Source organism: Pseudorasbora parva, chromosome 6, assembly GCF_024679245.1.
Source record: "Pseudorasbora parva isolate DD20220531a chromosome 6, ASM2467924v1, whole genome shotgun sequence".
In the NCBI taxonomy this organism is placed as follows: Eukaryota; Metazoa; Chordata; class Actinopteri; order Cypriniformes; family Gobionidae; genus Pseudorasbora; species Pseudorasbora parva.
In genome coordinates this window covers 39858114-39878783 of record NC_090177.1, presented here as the reverse complement: position 1 = coordinate 39878783, position 20670 = coordinate 39858114, and the positions used below count along the sequence as shown (strand labels likewise).

At 41.9% G+C, this 20670-nt stretch overlaps 1 protein-coding gene across 1 annotated transcript in view; it reads left to right on the top strand.

Moving 5' to 3' along the window:
* Positions 1-20670, top strand: part of bmp7b (bone morphogenetic protein 7b) — a 120723-nt gene that overhangs the window by 70695 nt on the left and 29358 nt on the right. The window contains exons 4-5 of the mRNA XM_067446914.1: positions 794-997; positions 11100-11176. Coding sequence (XP_067303015.1) covers positions 794-997; positions 11100-11176 — 281 coding nt within the window. The remainder of the gene's footprint in view (positions 1-793; positions 998-11099; positions 11177-20670) is intronic.

Genomic DNA, 20670 nt, shown 5'->3' with positions numbered 1-20670 from the left:
GGCAACCGGCAACCCAGCTTTACCTCGGCGCACAGACAGAGAGAGCATTCCTTCCTCTTTGTAAGGAACACACACACACACACACACACACACACACACACACACACACACACACACACACACACACACACACACACACACACACACACACACACACACACACACACACACACACACACACACACACACACACACACACACACACACACACACACACATTAAAGCCGGTGTGTAGGTAAAAGGAGTCCAGGATGGCACAGAAACAGATGTAAGTGCAGGAATTCTCTGAGTAAACTGAAGTAAAAGCACTCTTGAGAGCGAGCGGGAAAGATTACACAAAATAAACAACAGAAATTGCATATTCTTGGAGAACACACACACACACACACACACACATACCCACACACTTTATTACACAAGCCTCTTGATTTATAAGACTGTGACCGTTGAACTGATTATTATATAATGCATATTATGCGATTTATTAGGCCACAGGGCTCTGACAAAATAAAGGCTTGCTAAACTATCCCGTTGAGTGATATGTGGGGTGTTTAAACAGTCTCTCTTAAGAATTGATTCACAGAAATACACACAGAAAAAAAATCTTGCTACGCAGATAAAAAAAAACATCTTTCAAGAGTCCTGTATAACTTCACAGAGATGTGACTGCTTATCTTTTGGGATTTGTACTTGTTAACACATTTTTACTAACAGTTCCAAGATGTATTTCCTCGTTTCTGATAGTCGTAAATGAATGGTGTAAATGCTGAAATCTGTTTGTCTCCCCCTGCAGGACAGAGTGTGAATCCATGGGTGGCAGGGCTGGTGGGCCGCAGCGGCCCCCAGAGCAAACAGCCCTTCATGGTGGCCTTCTTCAAAGCTACGGAGGTCCACATCCGCAGCATCCGCTCCGCACAGGGCGGCAACAAGCAGCGCAACCCCAACCGCTCGAAAACCGCCAAGGGCCAGGAGGCGCTGCGTGTAGCCAATATTGCAGGTGTGTGCGTGTGTGTGTTTTCAATATTGAATACAAAAGTGTGAAGGCAAGTGAAAAGAAACACAAATTTAAAGAGAGCAGTAATAAAACTCAAAGAAAGTTTTTTTTAAATAATACCATGGTACTACCAAGGTACATTTTTTCTATGGTTCCATTTCCAAATGGAAGTGACATTGTAATTTTGTCTTAGTGATGAAACTAAGGCTGTGTTGGAAATCGTCCCCTCATTCCCTATTCCCCACATTCCTCCACTACTATAGTCCACTTGAAGGAGTGAATGAAAGCGAGTGAGTGAATACGGACACTGAGTGCCGGAAGGGCTGCCGCTTTTGCAAGGTTTGTTTTTGCTGTTTAACAATCATTTGAAGCTTAGCAAACTGGCAGCTTCAGTAATAAAAAGACTATCTGAAGCTCTGCAGTGGAAATTAGCATTTATAAACGCCTCGGTTACGACTGTAACCTCGGTTCCCTGAAGGGGGAACGAGCGTTGCATCGAAAGACGCTTATGGGAACGCTTGCGTGATGAACTCATGAAGCACATGTGAAATCAGTCCAATAGTGTGAGGGCACGTCAGAGGCGGTGACGTCACCAGGAAGTATAAAGCCTGCCCAAAACACAACCGCGCTAGCTTCGAAGTCTGAAGTAGTGCTTTGACAGGCATGTAGGAGATATGGCAGTACGATGCAACGCTCGTTCCCCCTTCAGGGAACCGAGGTTACAGTCGTAACCGAGGCGTTCCCTTTCAGGGGAACTCCCGTTGCATCGAAAGACGCTTATGGGAACGTCATACCAACGCCACGATAGCGAGACGTGCCTGTCCAGTGTGCAGAAAACAGCACTTAGAGAGACAAGACCCCAGACCCTGGAGTAGAGTCTAGGTCCAGAGAGTAAAACCTAACGAATGTGTGCGGTGAGGACCAGCCCGCCGCATCACAAACGTCTTGAAGGGCCACTCCTGAAATAAGAGCCTTAGAGGCCGCCATACTCCTCGTAGAGTGAGACCGGACGGCCAAGGGGGAAGGCCGTCCGACCGACTCATAAGCCAGTGAGATAGTCTCAACCACCCACTTGCTCATTCTTTGCTTAGATGCCGGTGCTCCCCTGTTTGGGGGCCCAAAGCACACAAACAGTTGGTCAGTCTTACGCCACAAGGCAGCTCTGTGGACGTAAGCATCTAAAGCCCTAACTGGGCAAAGCAAATTACTGTTCTCCTGGTCCGGATTGAGAAAAGGTGGAGGGCAGAAGGCCTGCAGCACAATAGATCTAGCTACATTAGTAGGGACCTTAGGAACATAACCTGGCCTAGGATGAAGGAAGGCCTTGACCATGCCAGGTGCAAATTCCAAGCACGAGGGTGCCACTGACAGAGCTTGAAGATCTCCTATCCTTTTAAGAGAAGAAATAGCGAGAAGGAATAACGCCTTAAACGTAACAAACTTGTCTTGAACCTCCTCCAAAGGCTCAAAGGGAGCCTGGGAGAGGCCCTGGAGGACCGTTCCCAGGTCCCAAGCCGGCACCCTAGTGCGAACTACAGGCCTCAGCCTAAGAGTACCACGAAGGAAACGAGACACCAGTGGATCTTTACCCACCGACATACCACCCAGAGGAGTGTGGTAAGCACCAATAGCCGCCACGTACACCTTTAAGGTGGAGGGGGAAAGACCTGCATCAAACCGTTCCTGCAGGAACTCCAACACTGTACCCAGAGGGCAGTGAACTGGATCCTGGTGACGGTTCCTACACCAGGAAGTGAACACCGTCCACTTCAGGGCATAGAGCTTCCTCGTGGAGGGAGCCCTAGAGTGCAGAATGGTCTCTACCACATTGGTAGAGAGACCCGAACTCATGAGCTGGGCCCCTTCAGCGGCCACGCCCACAGGTTCCATAATTCTGGACGGGGATGAAATATTGATCCCCCTGCTTGGGACAGGAGGTCCCTCCTGACTGGCAACTGAAGTGGATGCCCATCGAGGAGAGAGACTATATTGGGGAACCAAACCCTGCCCGGCCAACGCGGGGCTACTAGAATAAGGCGCACCTGGTCCCTGCGAATTATCTCTAGAACTTCCGGGAGTAGAGCGACCGGGGGAAAAGCATACAGATGCAGCCTCGGCCACGCCTGTACCATGGCATCCACCCCCAGCGGAGCTGGATGCGTGAGGGAAAACCAGAGTGGACAGTGAGACGTCTCTCGAGACGCAAACAGATCCACTTGGGCCTGGCCAAACTCTCTCCAAATCTGCTCCACCACGTCGGGGTGGAGCCTCCATTCCCCGGGCCTCAACCCCTGTCTCGACAGTGTGTCCGCTCCTATATTCTGGACCCCAGGAATATAAGCCGCTCTGATAGAGAGAAACTTCCCCTGAGACCATAGGAGGATCTGGCGTGCCAGCTTGCATAGCGGACGTGAACGCAGACCCCCCTGGTGATTTATATAGGCTACCACTGCCGTGTTGTCCGTGCGGACTAGCACGTGCTGGCCCCTGAGGTCTGTGAGGAAATTCCTGAGGGCAAGAAAGACCGCCAACATCTCCAGGCGATTGATGTGCCATGAGAGATGACGGTCCCCCCACAGACCTTGAGTCGAGCGACCCTCCAGGACCGCTCCCCACCCCGTGAGAGAGGCATCTGTCGTTAGCATCCTGCGACGACCAGAAGCCCCTAACACCGGACCTAGGGCCAGAAACCAAGGTTTCTTCCACATAGACAGGGCCCGTAAGCAGCGCCGCGTGACCCTGATCATGCGAAAGGGGTTGCCCCTCGGGGAAAACCCCTTGGTTCTGAGCCACAACTGTAGGGGTCTCATGTACAGCAGTCCTAGAGGTATCACGTTGGATGCTGCTGCCATGAGACCCAACACTCTTTGAAATTGTTTTACAGTAAGTGACTGGCCTAGTTTTACTTTCTTTACTGCTGACAGTATGGATTCTATGCGTGCTGGTGACAGGCGTGCCTGCATCAGCACAGAGTCCCACACCACTCCCAGAAAGGTGGTCCTCTGAAGTGGAGAAAGCACACTCTTCTTGGGGTTCAGCCGCAAACCCAGCTCTTTCATATGAGCGAGAACGACATCTCGATGCCGAACCGCTACCTGATGCGAATGCGCTAAAATCAACCAATCGTCGATGTAATTCATAATGCGAATCCCCTGGAGACGCAGAGGCGCCAGGGCTGCATCTACGCATTTCGTGAAAGTGCAGGGTGAAAGTGCTAGACCGAATGGAAGCACCCTGTATTGGTACGCTTTCCCCCCGAAAGCAAACCTCAGGTACTTCCTGTGATATTGAAGGATGGATATATGGAAATATGCGTCCTTGAGATCTATCGTGACAAACCAATCCTCGGATCTGATCTGTGGCACGATTTGTCTCAGGGTTAACATCTTGAATTTCAGTTGCATGACCGCCTCGTTCAGCACCCGAAGATCCAAAATGGGACGCAGACCCCCACCCTTCTTCGGAACTATGAAGTACCGGCTGTAAACGCCGGCTTCCCTGTCTGAGTGAGGTACATATTCTATGGCCCCTTTCTCTAACAGGGCTTCCACTTCTAGCTCCATTACCAGAACCTGCTCGGGGCCCACCACAGTAGGTAAGACCCCCGAAAACCTGGGCGGGCGAGACCCGAACTGTATCTGATACCCTTTCTCTATCGTATGCAGGACCCAACGAGAAATATTTGGCAGTAGCTTCCACGCCGCCAAAAAATTTTTTAGAGGTACCATCCTCTCGAGAATGGCTTCTGGTTTCTGTTGAGCTGCCAGGACGGCACCCTGTAACGGCGAACCGGCAGGGAACACCTGAACTGGCTGCTCTAGGACCCTCCTTGGAGGGGGCGTGTTCCCCAGGACCACTACCTTTCGGGGTGGACCCTGGGACGCACGCTCGTCGGAGACTGCTGCGCCCTGTAACACCAGAGGTGGCAGGGTTGGCAGAACGGCCCCCGGAGGGCGCCGAAGGGAGACAGGCACCGTATAATGAGGTGTACTCTGCCTCCCTTCGGGGGAGAACGCCCCCATAATCCTGACCCCTCGGGCGTCAGGACTTCTTTTTAGCAGCCTTCTTGGACGCAATGACGGTCCGTAGATCCGTCTTACCCCTCGAAGGCTGCGGCAGACTGCGCTTCCCCTGTCCCCAATCTTTTTGAGGGGGAGCACGAGAAGCCACACTCTGCTTTTGTGTGGCACGGTATGAAGAGCCAGCTTTTGATGTGTGGGGCTGCTCTCTGTGCTCAGCAGCCCCAGTGAAATGTGAGCGGCGGGGGAGGAGTTTCTGGAACGCTACCGCTTGTTTGGATGCCTCCTGGAACCTGTCGACAACCGTGTTTACAGTGTTGCCAAACAGGCCCGAAGGAGACATGGGCGCGTCCATCAGAAAATTCTTATCTTTCTCCTTAATAGAGCTCAAATTCAGCCAGAGGTGTCTCTCAGTAGCCACCAAGGCTGCCATAGAGTGACCAATAGATTTGGCCGTCTCCTTGGCGGCCCTGAGAGACAAATCTGTGGCCCGACGTAGCTCACACACTACTTCGGGCCCAATACCCCCGCCCTCATCCACATCGCTCAGTAATTCAGCCTGGTAGGCTTGTAGCAGCGACATCGTGTGTAAACATGCCGCTGCCTGACCAGACGCTGAATAAGCTTTACCCACTAAGGCAGAGGTGGTGCGTACTGGCTTAGTGGGTAATGCCGGGGCCTTTAGGGAAGATGCCGACTCAGGGGATAAATAGCTTGCTAAATTATCTTCTATTTTAGGCATCTCCCCATAACCGTGCTCTTTATAATTCATTATAGTGGAATAGTGTGATGTTTGTGCACTATACACCCTATATGAAACCGGTTTTTCCCATGATCTTGACACCTCGGTGTGAAGATCAGGGAAAAATGGTAGACCCCGGCGTTGAGGCTGTGACCGGGTTGGAAAAAACCGTTCGTCCAACTTGCTTTTTGAACGAAGGTCCTGCCTGTCTGCGGGCCAGTCAATGTTTAATCTCTCCACAGCCCGAGTCAAAATCTCAACTAGCTCTTCAAATGCTTGTGATTGAGGAGGCGGATCCTCTACTTCTCTGACACTAACACTCTCCAGCTCCTCAGAACTGGAGAGCTGCATCAGAGGTGCCTCCCTCGGGGTGGAAGTAACCGCAGTGCGTGCTTCCAACCCCAGAGAAAAGGCACTGGATCTATCAGGTGAGGGAAGAGATAAGGCTGAGCCCGTCTCTATCCCCGCTGATAGATCCACTTGCGAACCCCAGGACTGTAATCGCCGCTGTGCCTCGGCAGCAGCGGGACCAGGGCCCCGGGGAACGCGAGCCCGAACGTCCTCGCGAAAGAACGCCAGGCGGGATCGGAGCGTCCGTAAAGGAAGCGCTTCGCAGTGCCCACAGCCAGCGCCCTCGAGCGCTGACCGTGCATGCTCCTCTCCCAAACAAGCAACGCAAAGACTATGTGTGTCCCCACCCGAAAGGAAGCGAGGGCAAGGGTGCACACACACTCTAAACTGCTGCTTTTCCGCCATAGTGTTGAATAAGAGTTACTTTACTAACTATCAAAACACTGTATTTTCACTGATCACAAAGCGCTACTGAAGACAACAGAAGCTAGCGCGGTTGTGTTTTGGGCAGGCTTTATACTTCCTGGTGACGTCACCGCCTCTGACGTGCCCTCACACTATTGGACTGATTTCACATGTGCTTCATGACTTCATCACGCAAGCGTTCCCATAAGCGTCTTTCGATGCAACGGGAGTTCCCCTGAAAGGGAACTTAATTAAACATTTTAATAATCAATAAAAAGGAATGTATGATCTTGCGCTGTATCCACATTGGACCAGCACTCTCACAGTGCATTATGGGTATTCTCTGGCCGTTGAGTTTACATCAGTTGGACACTCATTGCGATGCATTGTGGGATTGAATAGGTGCACTCGATAATGTCCACTATGGTTTCAGACACCACTACAAATGGCTGAAGCCTGTTTAAGGGTATAGGGGGCGATTTTGGACTCCCTTGTGATAAAGACGTGTGCTTAATTATATCGATTTTGTACTTGTAGTGTTTTCAAAAAAACTTTTATCTTTTATAAACTTGTATTATCTGTACATGCAGATAATATAATGATAATAAAATATCACTTTAAATATCACTTTTCATATACAGATTTTTAGTGCACTTCATATATAATATCAAAGTTGTACTTTAAAGATAATTTAAAATCTTTTGTTTTACTTTAAAGAAGTACACTTATTTTGTGTTGACTAACATACTAAAACACATGTACTTGATTATTAAACCCTTAAATGCATGCATCGGGTCTTTAGTGACCCAGAACGTCATTCCTCCTCGCTTGTTTTTTAAAGTTAGACACCAACCTTCTTCTTAGTATTCAATTCATTATAAACAATATATCAAGAAAAACTTATACCCATTCATGTTTTTGTACAAACTGTATAGGTGTGTAACAGTGTAAGTATATATTTTTTCTGCACAACAATAATTGATTATTTGATGACTGAATAAGTGCAGTTCACCGTTATTCCTTAAATAGATAGTTTACCCTAAAATGAAATTAAAGCCATCGTTTACTCACCCTGCTTGTCCTTCAAAACCTTTCGGACCTCAAAAGCAGTAATTTTAAAAATAGTTCTGCACGCGCTCCTTCCTATTATGGCAGTGGATAGCGACCAGAGTATATATGGAAAGTGTCCAGGAGGCATGCCAAAAGGTCTTGTGAGAAATAAACTATTCATAGATGCCACCTACGTCACTACCAAATAGAATGCCGCCATATTTACGACCGATCTCGCCCGGTGGCCGGCCAAACTGCCTATTTGAATGAGAGAGAGACACAGAGATACCTGGAGAAAATGTCTATTTTAGGCTCCGATCCTTATTTGTTACCCCCAGTTTTCTTTTGTCCATTATTATGTATAATATATCTTGTACATAACCCCTACCCATACAGTGGGGATCGCTAGAAGGCTTTCAAAGGTACAGATGCATATCAATATGCTGTGGCTTTCAATGTGTCAGCGGGAAATTTTTCGGCTCCTATTATCCCTCATCAGTTACAGATGCAGCGTTTAGACTGAACCTCTTCTACTTCTGCTGCAAGAGATGAGAACACATCTTTACTTTACACATGTTTTCTGGGTCTTAAAAGAGTCTGCGTTTGTGATATATTATTTCAGGCAAAATGCTCGCTCACTCTGTCTGGATGCGTTTACATCTGCTCTGAGTTTGCGTTTTTGTCACCTATCACACATGCGCACTTCAATAAGCCGACAGGAAGCAGGTTAATGCGTTAACATGCCGCTCGAAATCAGGTAAGAGGCAAAAAACTACCTGTCCCGCCCGGTTTATGCTTACGCCGTTTACGGCTTATTAGGCATAATCTGAACGTACATGTAACCCACGGGTCCGCTGTCAGTTAAATTAGCGTGCTTTTCTCTACTCCCAAACCAAATTAATCAAAACCGAATTTCCCTGACTTTTCCTGATTTGATTAATTGAAACATCGAACATCAGATAATCTCAATCAAACACTTGAGCTCATAAACGCACGGCAGTATAAAGCCCTCAAAGAGAACATACTAAGATACAATTCACCCATTCATTCAGACACATACAACATTGTCCCTTTATGATAGTACAGGGAGTAGGCTATGAAATAATAATATTTATTATTTAACACTTTGTTCTTCATAAAATAATAAAATACCAGTTCGGGTTTCCTCTTTCGACTGTTGTTGCAGCCAACTGCACAACATATAGCAGGCATTACTGAGACCGTCTGTATTAAAGATGGTGGCCCAAAGCTACAGTAATGTCATGTGACCCGAATGAAATATCCAGTCAAAACACTAACAGCTCAGCCGTTGTCATGACACATCCTGTCCGCCTGTGAAATCGTGTCCGCTGGTAGCGGTTTTAAATACCTGATTAAAAAGTTGTTATACATGGTTCTGGACAAGCAATTGTTTAAAAATATACTATGAATTCATTGCCATACTAGAAACACACACACACACACACACACACACACACACACACACACACACACACACACACACACACACACACACACACACACACACACACACACACACACACACACAAAACATTTATTTGATGTAATTAATTGCTATAATGGGAGGCAAAACATGTTCTGCTAGATCTTTTCTGAATGTGTTTAGAGGCTGAGGACTTACTCGATGTCTCTACAGATCTTCTGTCTGAATTGTTTCAACTGATAAACTAAGTAATACTACCAATGGGGGTCCTATAAGCGGACACGATTTCACCGGCGGATAGGATTTGTCATGACACCATAGGCGTTTCTCAATGTCAAGGAAGGATCCTCGGAAGGACTGATCCTTCCAATTCACTTCCTTCAGAGGCTAGGTGAGGCTCCTCTTTAGCATTCGAAGAACACGTAAATGGAGCAGGCTAGCAAGTGCACGTCATTGCGTCATTACGTCAGTGAAAAGGTCCGTTGGCCATCAATAACGTTATGTGTAACGTTATTTGTATATTTTTTTATATCAATACAGTAGTAATTTGTACCGGCATTTAAACGTTAAACGAGGACGAGAGAGGACCAGCCCTGGACTTTATGTTATGGTTTGTTTATGTTTTATTATGTGTGTGCTGGCAATCGTCCGTGAGGGGGTTCCCGCGTTACTTTCGTTTTGTTTATTATTTATTATAAAGTTGTTGAACGTTCGCCGGTTCCCGCCTCCTTCCTTCCCATCTACGAACCCCGATACAAGCATATTTGCCCCGTTCATGCTCCGATTCCGCGAACGTCTGAAGTTAGCGAAGCTGCGTGCATAGGATTGTGGGTGATTTGAGAACGCGAAGAGCGCGAAGGCTACTCATATGCATCCTTTCCTGCATATGACATATTTTACGAACGAAGGACTCAGTCCTTGGTTGAAATTCCGAGGATCCTCAACATTGGAACAGTCCTTCGTCGGATGTCGATGACGAAGCATCCTTGGAGTTCTGGCTTCCGAGGATCCTTCCTTGACATCGAGAAACGCCTTCTGTGCTTGCTCCTGTCAGCATGCGCAGCGCTCATGCTCTCACACTGTTGTCATGGCAACCAAGATAAACACACACAGCAACATTTAGAGAAATCAGGATGAACACAAAACAGAAACTTTGACGAATCTTCTTAGCTCAAGCTCCAAAACAAAAGATAATTAAATACTAAAATATATCATAAAAGTAGTCCATGCAAGTCTTCTGAAGTTGTATGAATGCTTTGTGTGAGAATCCTGCAGGTTTGGAACAACGTGACAAGTAAACCATGAATGAATTTTCATTTTCAGGTGAACCATCCCTTTAAGGCAAAGGAGAACCAGAGATAGAATTTGTGCATGAATGTGTGTCCGTGTGTTCATATGGTTCCTATTACTGTGTAATTCTCTGCAGGTTATTCTGCACAGTAATAGCATTAGAGTGTTAAATGGATATTAGATGAATCTGGGTCGATGTGCTGCATAGGTATGAGGGTTGGTTATAAGGATTGCGGCAAACTCCAGTGACCTCTTCTTCATATTTCTCCATGTTAGCCTCAGCTTCAACACCTCGTCACACATTTAAAGTCAGACAGTGCTCACATTTGAAATGTTTTCAGCTGTTTGAGCAGAAATATTAGTGTAAAACAGCAACGACAGCATTTCACCTCATGTGGGCTATACATCCCATATTTAAAAAAATATCAAATAACCTTTGGTTGGTGGCAGAAGGAGATAACTTTTATTAAAATAAAATAATAGAGTCTTTTATTTACAATATTTTTGATTAAATTAATAAAATAAAATATTACAATATTACAGAGTATTTTAGTACATGTTATAATAAGTATAATAATAATTCATTATAATAATGAGTTTACACCTACAGACAGGATGAGTCATTAATATGTAAGCTGGGAAGAGAAATGTCAATGCGCTAAATGTTTTTTTAATGATAATTATTTGGAAAACCATTGTTCTAGCATATATTTCACACTAAAAATAACAGATATAGACTTTAACGTGCAAGCCATTATCATAAGTGATTATCATATCTGAAAAAGTCTCTCTCTTTCTTTTCAGAGAACAGCAGTGCTGATCAGAAGCAGGCCTGTAAGAAACACGAGCTGTACGTTAGTTTTCGAGACCTTGGATGGCAGGTGTGATATTCCTCTTTTATTGTTCTTCACCCATCTATTATGGTTATTGCTTTCTCTATCTCCCCCTCATATATCCTCTTTTTGGCCAGAAACATACAGTGCTCTACCCAAGAAGACAAATGTGAATTCTTGGCCTAGCACAGCTTGGTTTGCAAGTATACATTCTGGTTGTACAATACACACTAATATATTTTATAGCTGACCCGGAGACGGATAATTAGCTGGACTACTGATTAGACCAGGGGTCAGAAAATGATTCAAAAAGGGAAATATATAAACTACCGTACAAAAGTTTGGGGTCGGTAAGATTTGTAATGATTTTAAAAGAAGAAGTGTCTTATTCTCCCCAAGGCTGCATTTATTTGATCAGCGATACAGTAAAACAGTAATACTGTGAAATAATAGTTTTTTGTATTATATTGTAAAATGTAATTTATTCCTATGATCAAAGCTGAATTTTCAGCATCATTACTCCAGCCTTCAGGTGATCCATCAGAAATCATGATAATTGGCTGCTCAAGAAATAATTATGTTACAAACTTAAAAAAAAAAAATGTTGTGGATATCATATATTTTTAAAGGATTTTTTGATTAATAGAAATGTCAAAAGAACAGCATTTATTAGAAATATAAATCTTTTTTTTTAAATAATTTTTAAATGTATTTGCTGTCACTTTTGATCAATGTAATGCATCCTTGCTGAATAAAAGTATTAATTATTTTAATAATAATAAAAAAAATTAAAGCTGCAAGCAGCATTTAGCGGGGTTCAAGCCTTTAAGGCCTTTTAAGCACATAGGCATTAAAGACATTAAGTTTTATTTAGCAAGATTTTAAACACTAAAATAATAGATGGAAAAGTCCATTTACAGCCAAAATAGGCAATTTACCATAGGAAATGCATGGTTTTTAAAGCTTTTTAACAGTTATAGCGCCACATATAGTCCGATCTTTGTAAAACTTTGCATGCTTCATCAGCATGGTATGCCACATATACCCAACAATTTTCGTGAAGTTTTGAGTTTTCCCTTAGGATTTATAGGCTTTTGAGTGTATTTTGCCACGCCTCTTTTCTAACTGGCCCTGTTATAGCCATCCAAATGCAAAAGTTCAACTTTTTTTCAATGAATATTTATCTAGACAGTCTAGAGAATTGACCTAGAATGGTTTGGTTCCGGTCGGGCAAAAAACCAGGGACTAGTTTGCAAAAGTAGGTTTTTAACATAATTGCAAATATTTAATTAATGATTTGATTGACAGCAATGGTTCTAGAGGCAAAGTTGTTCAGCATGAGGATATCTATCAAATGATATGCATATTTTGCCAATGTGTGCAACACCACGTGATTACAGCACCATAAAACTCGTTTGCGCCAACTAGTGGCCGATTTCTTTCAAAATTTTTACAGTCCTCTAGGACCATGAGTCAAACATGCCCACTGAGTTTCGTTCCGATCGACCTCCATTAACCCCGTCTAATAGGTGCTCAAACTTCATTGGCCGATGGCGGCCATGTTTTTTGAGATACTCCAATGTCCTCATATACATACATGGGGCCTTGGGCCAAGACACTGCATACCAATTTTCAGGTCAATCGGACTAGCGGTCGTGTGGTTATAGCTATTTTCATGTTTTTTTCACATTATAGCGCCACCAAGTGGTCAATCGTCGCGATTTTTTTATCGTGACCTCAAATTGAGCCCATACACACATGTACCAAGTTTGGTGAAGATATCTCATTTCATTTTTGAGTTATAGTCTTTTTAGTAAAATAGGCTCCGCCCTGAGCGTCCATTTTGATCCCCTTATCTTCCGTGAATCGAAATTTCAACTTTTTCTCAATGAATGTTGATACTCAGACTACAGACAACATTTTGGCACTGGTTTGGTTCCGATCGGTCAAAAAACCAGGGACTAGTTCGTAAAAGTAGGTTTTCAACAAAATTCAAAATGGCGGAAAATTTTTAATGACGGAAATGAAATCGGAGATATACGTTTTGTTCGCCAAGGTCTCAGCTTTCCAATGATATAAGACACTTGAGTGTGGACCAAACGGTTTAGGAGTTATGAGCCATTTTGCGCAATTGATTGCTATAGCGCCACCTATAGGCCAATCTGGCTCATAATTTGATAACCTTTCCTCGATTTTTGTACTACCTATTGACAAAGTTTCAAGTTTCCAGCCCTTACGGTTTGGTCTGCACGATGCGTTTTTCGGCTGAATAATAATAATAATAATAATAATTAAAGCTGCAAGCAGCATTTAGCGGGGTTCAAGCCTTTAAGGCCTTTTAAGCACATAGGCATTAAAGACATTAAGTTTTATTTAGCAAGATTTTAAACACTAAAATAATAGATGGAAAAGTCAATTTACAGCCAACATAGGCAATTTACCATAGGAAATGCATGGTTTTTAAAGCTTTTTAACAGTTATAGCGCCGCCTATAGTCCGATCTTTGTAAAACTTCGCATGCTTTATCAGCATAGTATGCCACATATACCCAACAATTTTCGTGAAGTTTTGAGTTTTCCCTTAGGATTTATAGGCTTTTGAGTGTATTTTGCCACGCCTCTTTTCTAAGTGGCCCTGTTATAGCCATCCAAATGTAAAAGTTAAATTTTTTTTCAATGATTATTGATCTAGAGAGTCCAGAGAATTATCCTTGACTAGTTTGGTTCCGATCGGGCAAAAAACCAGGGACTAGTTTGCAAAAGTAGGTTTTTAACATAATTACGAAAATTTAATTAATGATTTGATTGACAGCAATAGTTCTAGAGGCAAAGTTGTTCAGTATGAGGAGATCTATCATATGAAATGAATATTTTGTGGATGGGTGCCACACCACGTGATAACAGAGCCATAAAACTCGTTAGCGCCAAATAGTGGCCAATTTCTTTCAAAATTCTTACAGACCTATTGGACCATGAGTCAAACATGTCCACTGAGTTTCATTCGGATTGGCCTCTGTTAACCCCGTCTAATAGGTGCTCGAATTCATTGGCCGATGGCGGCCATGTTTTTTGAGATACACCAATATCCTCATAGACCTACATAGTACCTTGGGCCAAGACACTGCATACCAATTTTCAGGTCAATCGGACTAGCGGTCGTGTGGTTATAGCTATTTTCATGTTTTTTTCCCATTATAGCGCCACCAAGTGGTCAATCGTCGCGATTTTTTTATCGAGACCAGAGAATTAGCCCATACACATCTTTACCAAGTTTGGTGAAGATATCTCATTTCCTTTTGGAGTTATAGTCTTTTTAGTAAAATAGGCTCCGCCCTGAGCGTCCATTTTGATCCCCTTATCTTCCGTGAATCGAAATTTCAACTTTTTCTCAATGAATGTTCATATTCAGACTACAGACAACATTTTGGCACTGGTTTGGTTCCGATCGGTCAAAAAACCAGGGACTAGTTCGTAAAAGTAGGTTTTCAACAAAATTCAAAATGGCGGAAAATTTTTAATGACGGAAATGAAATCTGATATTTGCGTTTTGTTCGCCAAGGTCTCAGCTTTCCAATGATATAAGACACTTGAGTGTGGACCAAACGGTTTAGGAGTTATGAGCCATTTTGCGCAATTGATTGCTATAGCGCCACCTATGGGCCAATCTGGCTCATAATTTGATAACCTTTCCTCGATTTTTGTACTACCTATTGACAAAGTTTCAAGTTTCCAGCTCTTACGGTTTGGTCTGCACGATGCGTTTTTCGGCTGAATAATAATAATAATAATAATTAAAGCTGCGAGCAGCATTTAGCGGGGTTCAAGCCATTTAAGGTTTTTAAGCATTTGACACCTTTTGCATGAAAGGCTTTTAAGCACTGAATGAATTTGAGAGATATCAGGTGAAATGAAGTGATAAACTGACAAAATGTGATCTTAAATATTATAATAATGACTTTATAAAGTCTAAATATGAATTGATCAGGAGAGTGCAGAGAATCATACTGCTGTGGTTTGGTTCCGATCAGGCAAAAAACCTAGGACTAGTTTGCAAAACGAGGTTTTTAACATAATTGTGAATATTTAAATAAAGATTTGATTGACAGTATTGGTTATAGAGGCAAAGTTGTTCAGTATGAGAAGATCTATCATAATATATGCATATTATGTGGCTGTTTTAACGCCACCTGATTACAGAGATTCACCATAGGGAATACATGGTTTTCAAAGCTTTTTAACACTTATAGCGCCCCCTATATTCCGATCTCCATAAAACTTTGCATGTGTCTTCAACATGTTATGCAACATATACCCAACAATTTCCGTGAAGTTTTGAGTTTTCCCTTAGGATTTATAGGCTTTTGAGTGTATTTTGCCACGCCTCTTTTCTAAATGGCCCTGTTATAGCCATCCACATGCAAAAAATCTACTTTTTTTTGATAATTATTGATCTCGAGAGTCCAGAGAATTGTCCTAGACTGGTTTGGTTCTGATTGGTCAAAAAACCAGGGACTAGTTCGCAAAAGTAGGTTTTTAACATAATTGCAAATATTTATTTAATGATTTGATTGACAGCAATGGTTCTGGAGGCAAAGTTGTTCAACATGAGGAGATCTATCATATGATATGCATATTTTGCCGATGTGTGCAACGCCACGTGATTGCAGAGCCATAAAACTCGTTAGCGCCAGCTAGTGGCCGATTTCTTTCAAAATTCTTACAGACCTCTAGGACCATGAGTCAAACATGCCCACTGAGTTTTGTTCCGATCGACCTCCGTTAACCCTGTCTAATAGGTGCTCAAATTTCATTGGCCGATGGCGGCCATGTTTTTTGAGATACGCCAATGTTCTCATAGACAGACATGGTACCTTGGGCCAAGACATTGCATACCAATTTTCCAGTCAATCAGACTAGCGGTCGCGTGGTTATAGCCCTTTTTGTGTTTTTTCCATGTTATAGCGCCACCAAGTGGCCAATCGTCGCGATTTTTTTATCGTGACCAAAGACTGAGCCCATACACATGTGTACCAAGTTTGGTGAAGATATCTCATTTCTTGCTGTAGTTATAGCCTCTTTAGTAAAATAGGCTCCGCCTTAAATGTACATTTCCACGCCCCTTTTCGTTCATGAGTCAAAATTTCAACTTTTTTTTGATAATTATTGATATTCAGACTAGAGAGAACATTTTGGCACTGGTTTGGTTCTGATATGTCAAAAAACCAGGGACTAGTTTGCAAAAGTAGGTTTTTGACAAAATTCAAAATGGCGGAAAAATTTGCATACCGGAAATGAAATCGGAGATATACGTTTTGTTCGTCATGGTCTCAGCTTTCCAATGATATAAGACACTTGACCCTTAGGACGAACGGTTTAGGAGTTATGAGCCATTTCGCGTTTTTGGTTGCTGTAGCGCCACCTATTGGCCAATCTGGCTCATAATTTGATAACCTCTCCTCGATTTTTGGACTACCTATTGACAAAGTTTGAAGTCTCTAGCATTTACGGTTTGGTCTGCACGATGAGTTTTACGGCAGAATAATAATAATAATAATAATAATAATTAAAGCTGCAAGCAGCATTTAGCGGGGTTCAAGCGTTTAAGGCCTTTAAAGCACATAGGCATTAAAGACATTAAGTTTTATTTAGCAAGATTTTAAACACTGAAATAATAGATGGAAAAGTCCATTCACAGCCAATATAGGCAATTTACCATAGGAAATGCATGGTTTTTAAAGCTTTTTAACAGTTATAGCGCCACCTATAGTCCGATCTCTTCAAAACTTTGCATGCTTCATCAGCATGTCATGCCACATATACCCAACAATTTTCGTGAATTTTTGAGCTTCCCTTTTTGGTTAGCGCCAACTAGTGGCCGATTTCTTTCAAAATTCTTACAGACCTCTAGGACCATGAGTCAAACATGCCCACCGAGTTTCGTTCCGATCGACCTCCGTTAACCCCATCTAATAGGTGCTCAAAATTCATTGGCTGATGGCGGCCATGTTTTTTGAGATACTCCAATGTCCTCATAGACTTATATAGTAACTTGGGCCAAGACACTGCATACCAATTTTCAGGTCAATCGGACTAGCGGTCGTTGTTTTTTTCACATTATAGCGCCACCAACTGGTCAAACGTCGCAATTTTTTTATCGAGACCAAAAAATGAGCCCATACACATGTGTACCAAGTTTGGTGAAGATATCTCATTTCCTTCTTAAGTTATAGCCTTTTTAGTAAAATAGGCTCCGCCCACAACATTCTTTTTCCACCCCTTAGCAACCAGAAATCGAAATTTCTTCTTTTCTCAATGAATATTGATATTCAGACTACAGAGAACATTTTGGCACTGGTTTGGTTCCGATTGGGCAAAAAACCAGGGACTAGTTCGCAAAAGTAGGTATTTAAAGCATTTGACGCCTTTTGCATGAAAGGTTTTTAAGCACTGAATGAATTTGAGAGATATCAGGTGAAATGAAGTGATAAACTGACAAAATGTGATTTTTAAATGTTATAATAGTGACTTTACAAAGTCTAAAGTCTATGAATTATAGAACAAAATGACTAATTTAACCAGTAGGGTGGCAGCAGAGAAACATTCATTGGCTCAGTTTCATTTACCATGATTCTATTATGATTTACCATAGTTTACCACAATTTACCCCATTCTAGTATGATTAACCATGATTATTTTGTGATTTACTATAGTTTACCACAATCTAGTATGATTTACCATGATTTTATTGTGATTTACCATAGTTTACCATGTTGTATTATGATTTACCATGATTCTAGCATATTTTACCATGATTTACCATGTTCTAGCATGGTTTACCATGATTTACCACATTTTAGTATGATTTACTATGATTCTATTGTGATTTACCATAGTTTACCATGATTTACCACGTTCTAGAATGATGTACCATGATTCTATTGTGATTTACCATAGTTTACCATGATTTACCACGTTGTATTTTGATTTACCATGATTCTAGCATATATTACCATGATTTACCACATTCTAGCATGGTTTACCATGATTTACCACGTTCTAGAATGATGTACTATGATTCTATTGTGATTTACCATAGTTTACCATGATTTACCACGTTCTAGTATGATTTACCATGATTCTAGCATATATTACCATGATTTACCACATTCTAGTATGATTTACCAAGATTCTAGCGTATTCCATAAAAAAAATGATTTACCATGATTCTAGCATATATTACTATGATTTACCATGTTCTAGTATGATTTACCATCATTCTAGCATATATTACTATGATTTACCACGTTCTAGTATGATTTACCATGATTCTAGCATATATTACCACGATTTACCACGTTCTAGTATGATTTACAATGATTCTAGCATATATTACTATGATTTACCATGTTCTAGTATGATTTACCATGATTCTAGCATGGTTTACCATAGTTTAACACGATTTACCATGTTCTGGCATGGTTTACCATGATTTACCACGTTCTAGTATGATTTACTATGATTCTATAGTGATTTACCATAGTTTACCATGATTTACCACAATTTACCACATTGTAGTATGATTTACCATGATTCTATTGTGATTTACCACGTTCTAGTATGAACAAATTAATTGGTCAACATTGTCAAAATGTCATTTGCAATGTAGTTATAATGATTTTCTAAACTGGCTTACTGACCAGAATGAACCAATGAGTGGTCTTCTGCTGCCCTCTGGTGGCCGTTTATTATAGCAATTTTTGGGAACACACCATTTAAAGCAATGGTACCTCATCACATTTCTCACTTTTATAGAGGCATATATTGCCCGATCTCCATGAAATTTTTCATGCTTCTTTAGAGTAATATTCTGCACGTGCCCACCTATTTTTGTGAAGTTTGTAGTTTTCATTCAGGATTAATAGGTTTTTGAGCATGCTTTGCCAGGCCCCCTCTTTTTAAATGACCCTGTTATAGTCATCCAAATTCAAAAGTTCAATTTTTTTCAATGAATATTTATCTAGAGAGTCTAGAGAATTGCCCTAGATTGGTTTGGTTCCGATCGGGGAAAAAAACAGGGACTAGTTTGCAAAAGTAGGTTTTTAACATAGTTGCAAATATTTAATTAATGATATGATTGACAGCAATAGTTCTAGAGGCAAAGTTGTTCAACATGAGGAGATCTATCAGGTGATATGCATATTTTGTGGATGGGTGCCACACCACGTGATTACAGAGCCATAAAACTCGTTAGCGCCAACTAGTGGCCGATTTCTTTCAAAATTCTTACAGACCTCTAGTGCCATGAGTCAAACATGCCCATCAAGTTTTGTTCCGATCAGCCTTCGTTACCCTTGTCTTATAGGTGCTCAAATTTCATTGGCCGATAGCGGCCATATTTTTTAAGATATGCCAATGTCCTCATAGACATACATGGTACCTTGGGCCAAGACACTGCATACCAATTTTCAGGTCAATCGGACTAGCGGTCGTGTGGTTATAGCTATTTTCATGTTTTTTTCACATTATAGCGCCACCAAGTGGTCAATCGTCGCGATTTTTTTATCGAGACCAAAGAATGATCCCATACACATGTGATCCAAGTTTGGTGAAGATATCTCATTTCGTTTTTGAGTTATAGTTTTTTTAGTAAAATAGGCTCCGCCCTGAGCATCCATTTTGAATCCACTTATCTTTCGTGAATCGAAATTTCAACTTTTTCTCAATGAATATTCATATTGAGACTACAGACAACATTTTGGCACTGGTTTGGTTCCGATCGGTCAAAAAACCAGGGACTAGTTCGCAAAAGTAGGTTTTCAACAAAATTCAAAATGGCGGAAAATTTTTAATGACGGAAATGAAATCGGAGATATACGTTTTGTTCGTCATGGTCTCAGCTTTCCAATGATATAAGACACTTGACCCTTAGGAGCAACGGTTTAGGAGTTATGAGCCCTTTCGCGTTTTTGGTTGCTATAGCGCCACCTATGGGCCAATCTGGCTCATAATTTGATAACCTCTCCTCGATTTTTGTACTACCTATTGGCCAAGTTTCAAGTCTCTAGCCCTTACAGTTTGGTCTGCACGATGCGTTTTTCGGCTGAATAATAATAATAATAATAATAATAATAATAATAATTAAAGCTGCGAGCAGCATTTAGCGGGGTTCAAGCCATTTAAGGTTTTTAAGCATTTGACACCTTTTGCATGAAAGGTTTTTAAGTACTGAATGAATTTGAGAGATATTTTAGGTGAAATGAAATGATTAACTGACAAAATATGATTATAAATATTATAGTAGTGACTTTATAAAGTCTAAATATGAATTATAGAACAATATTAATAAATTGTATGACGAAATTACTATTTTACTTTGCTAACATGATAAACATGTTGCTAGGTGGTTGCTAGGTTGTTCTTGATGGTTGTTATGGTGTTGCTAGGCAGTTGTTAGCTGTCACAGATGGTCACTATAATGTTTATAGAGTTCTTACTATGTTCTTTGCCTGATTTAACACTTAGCTAATCACTGCTAGCATGTGT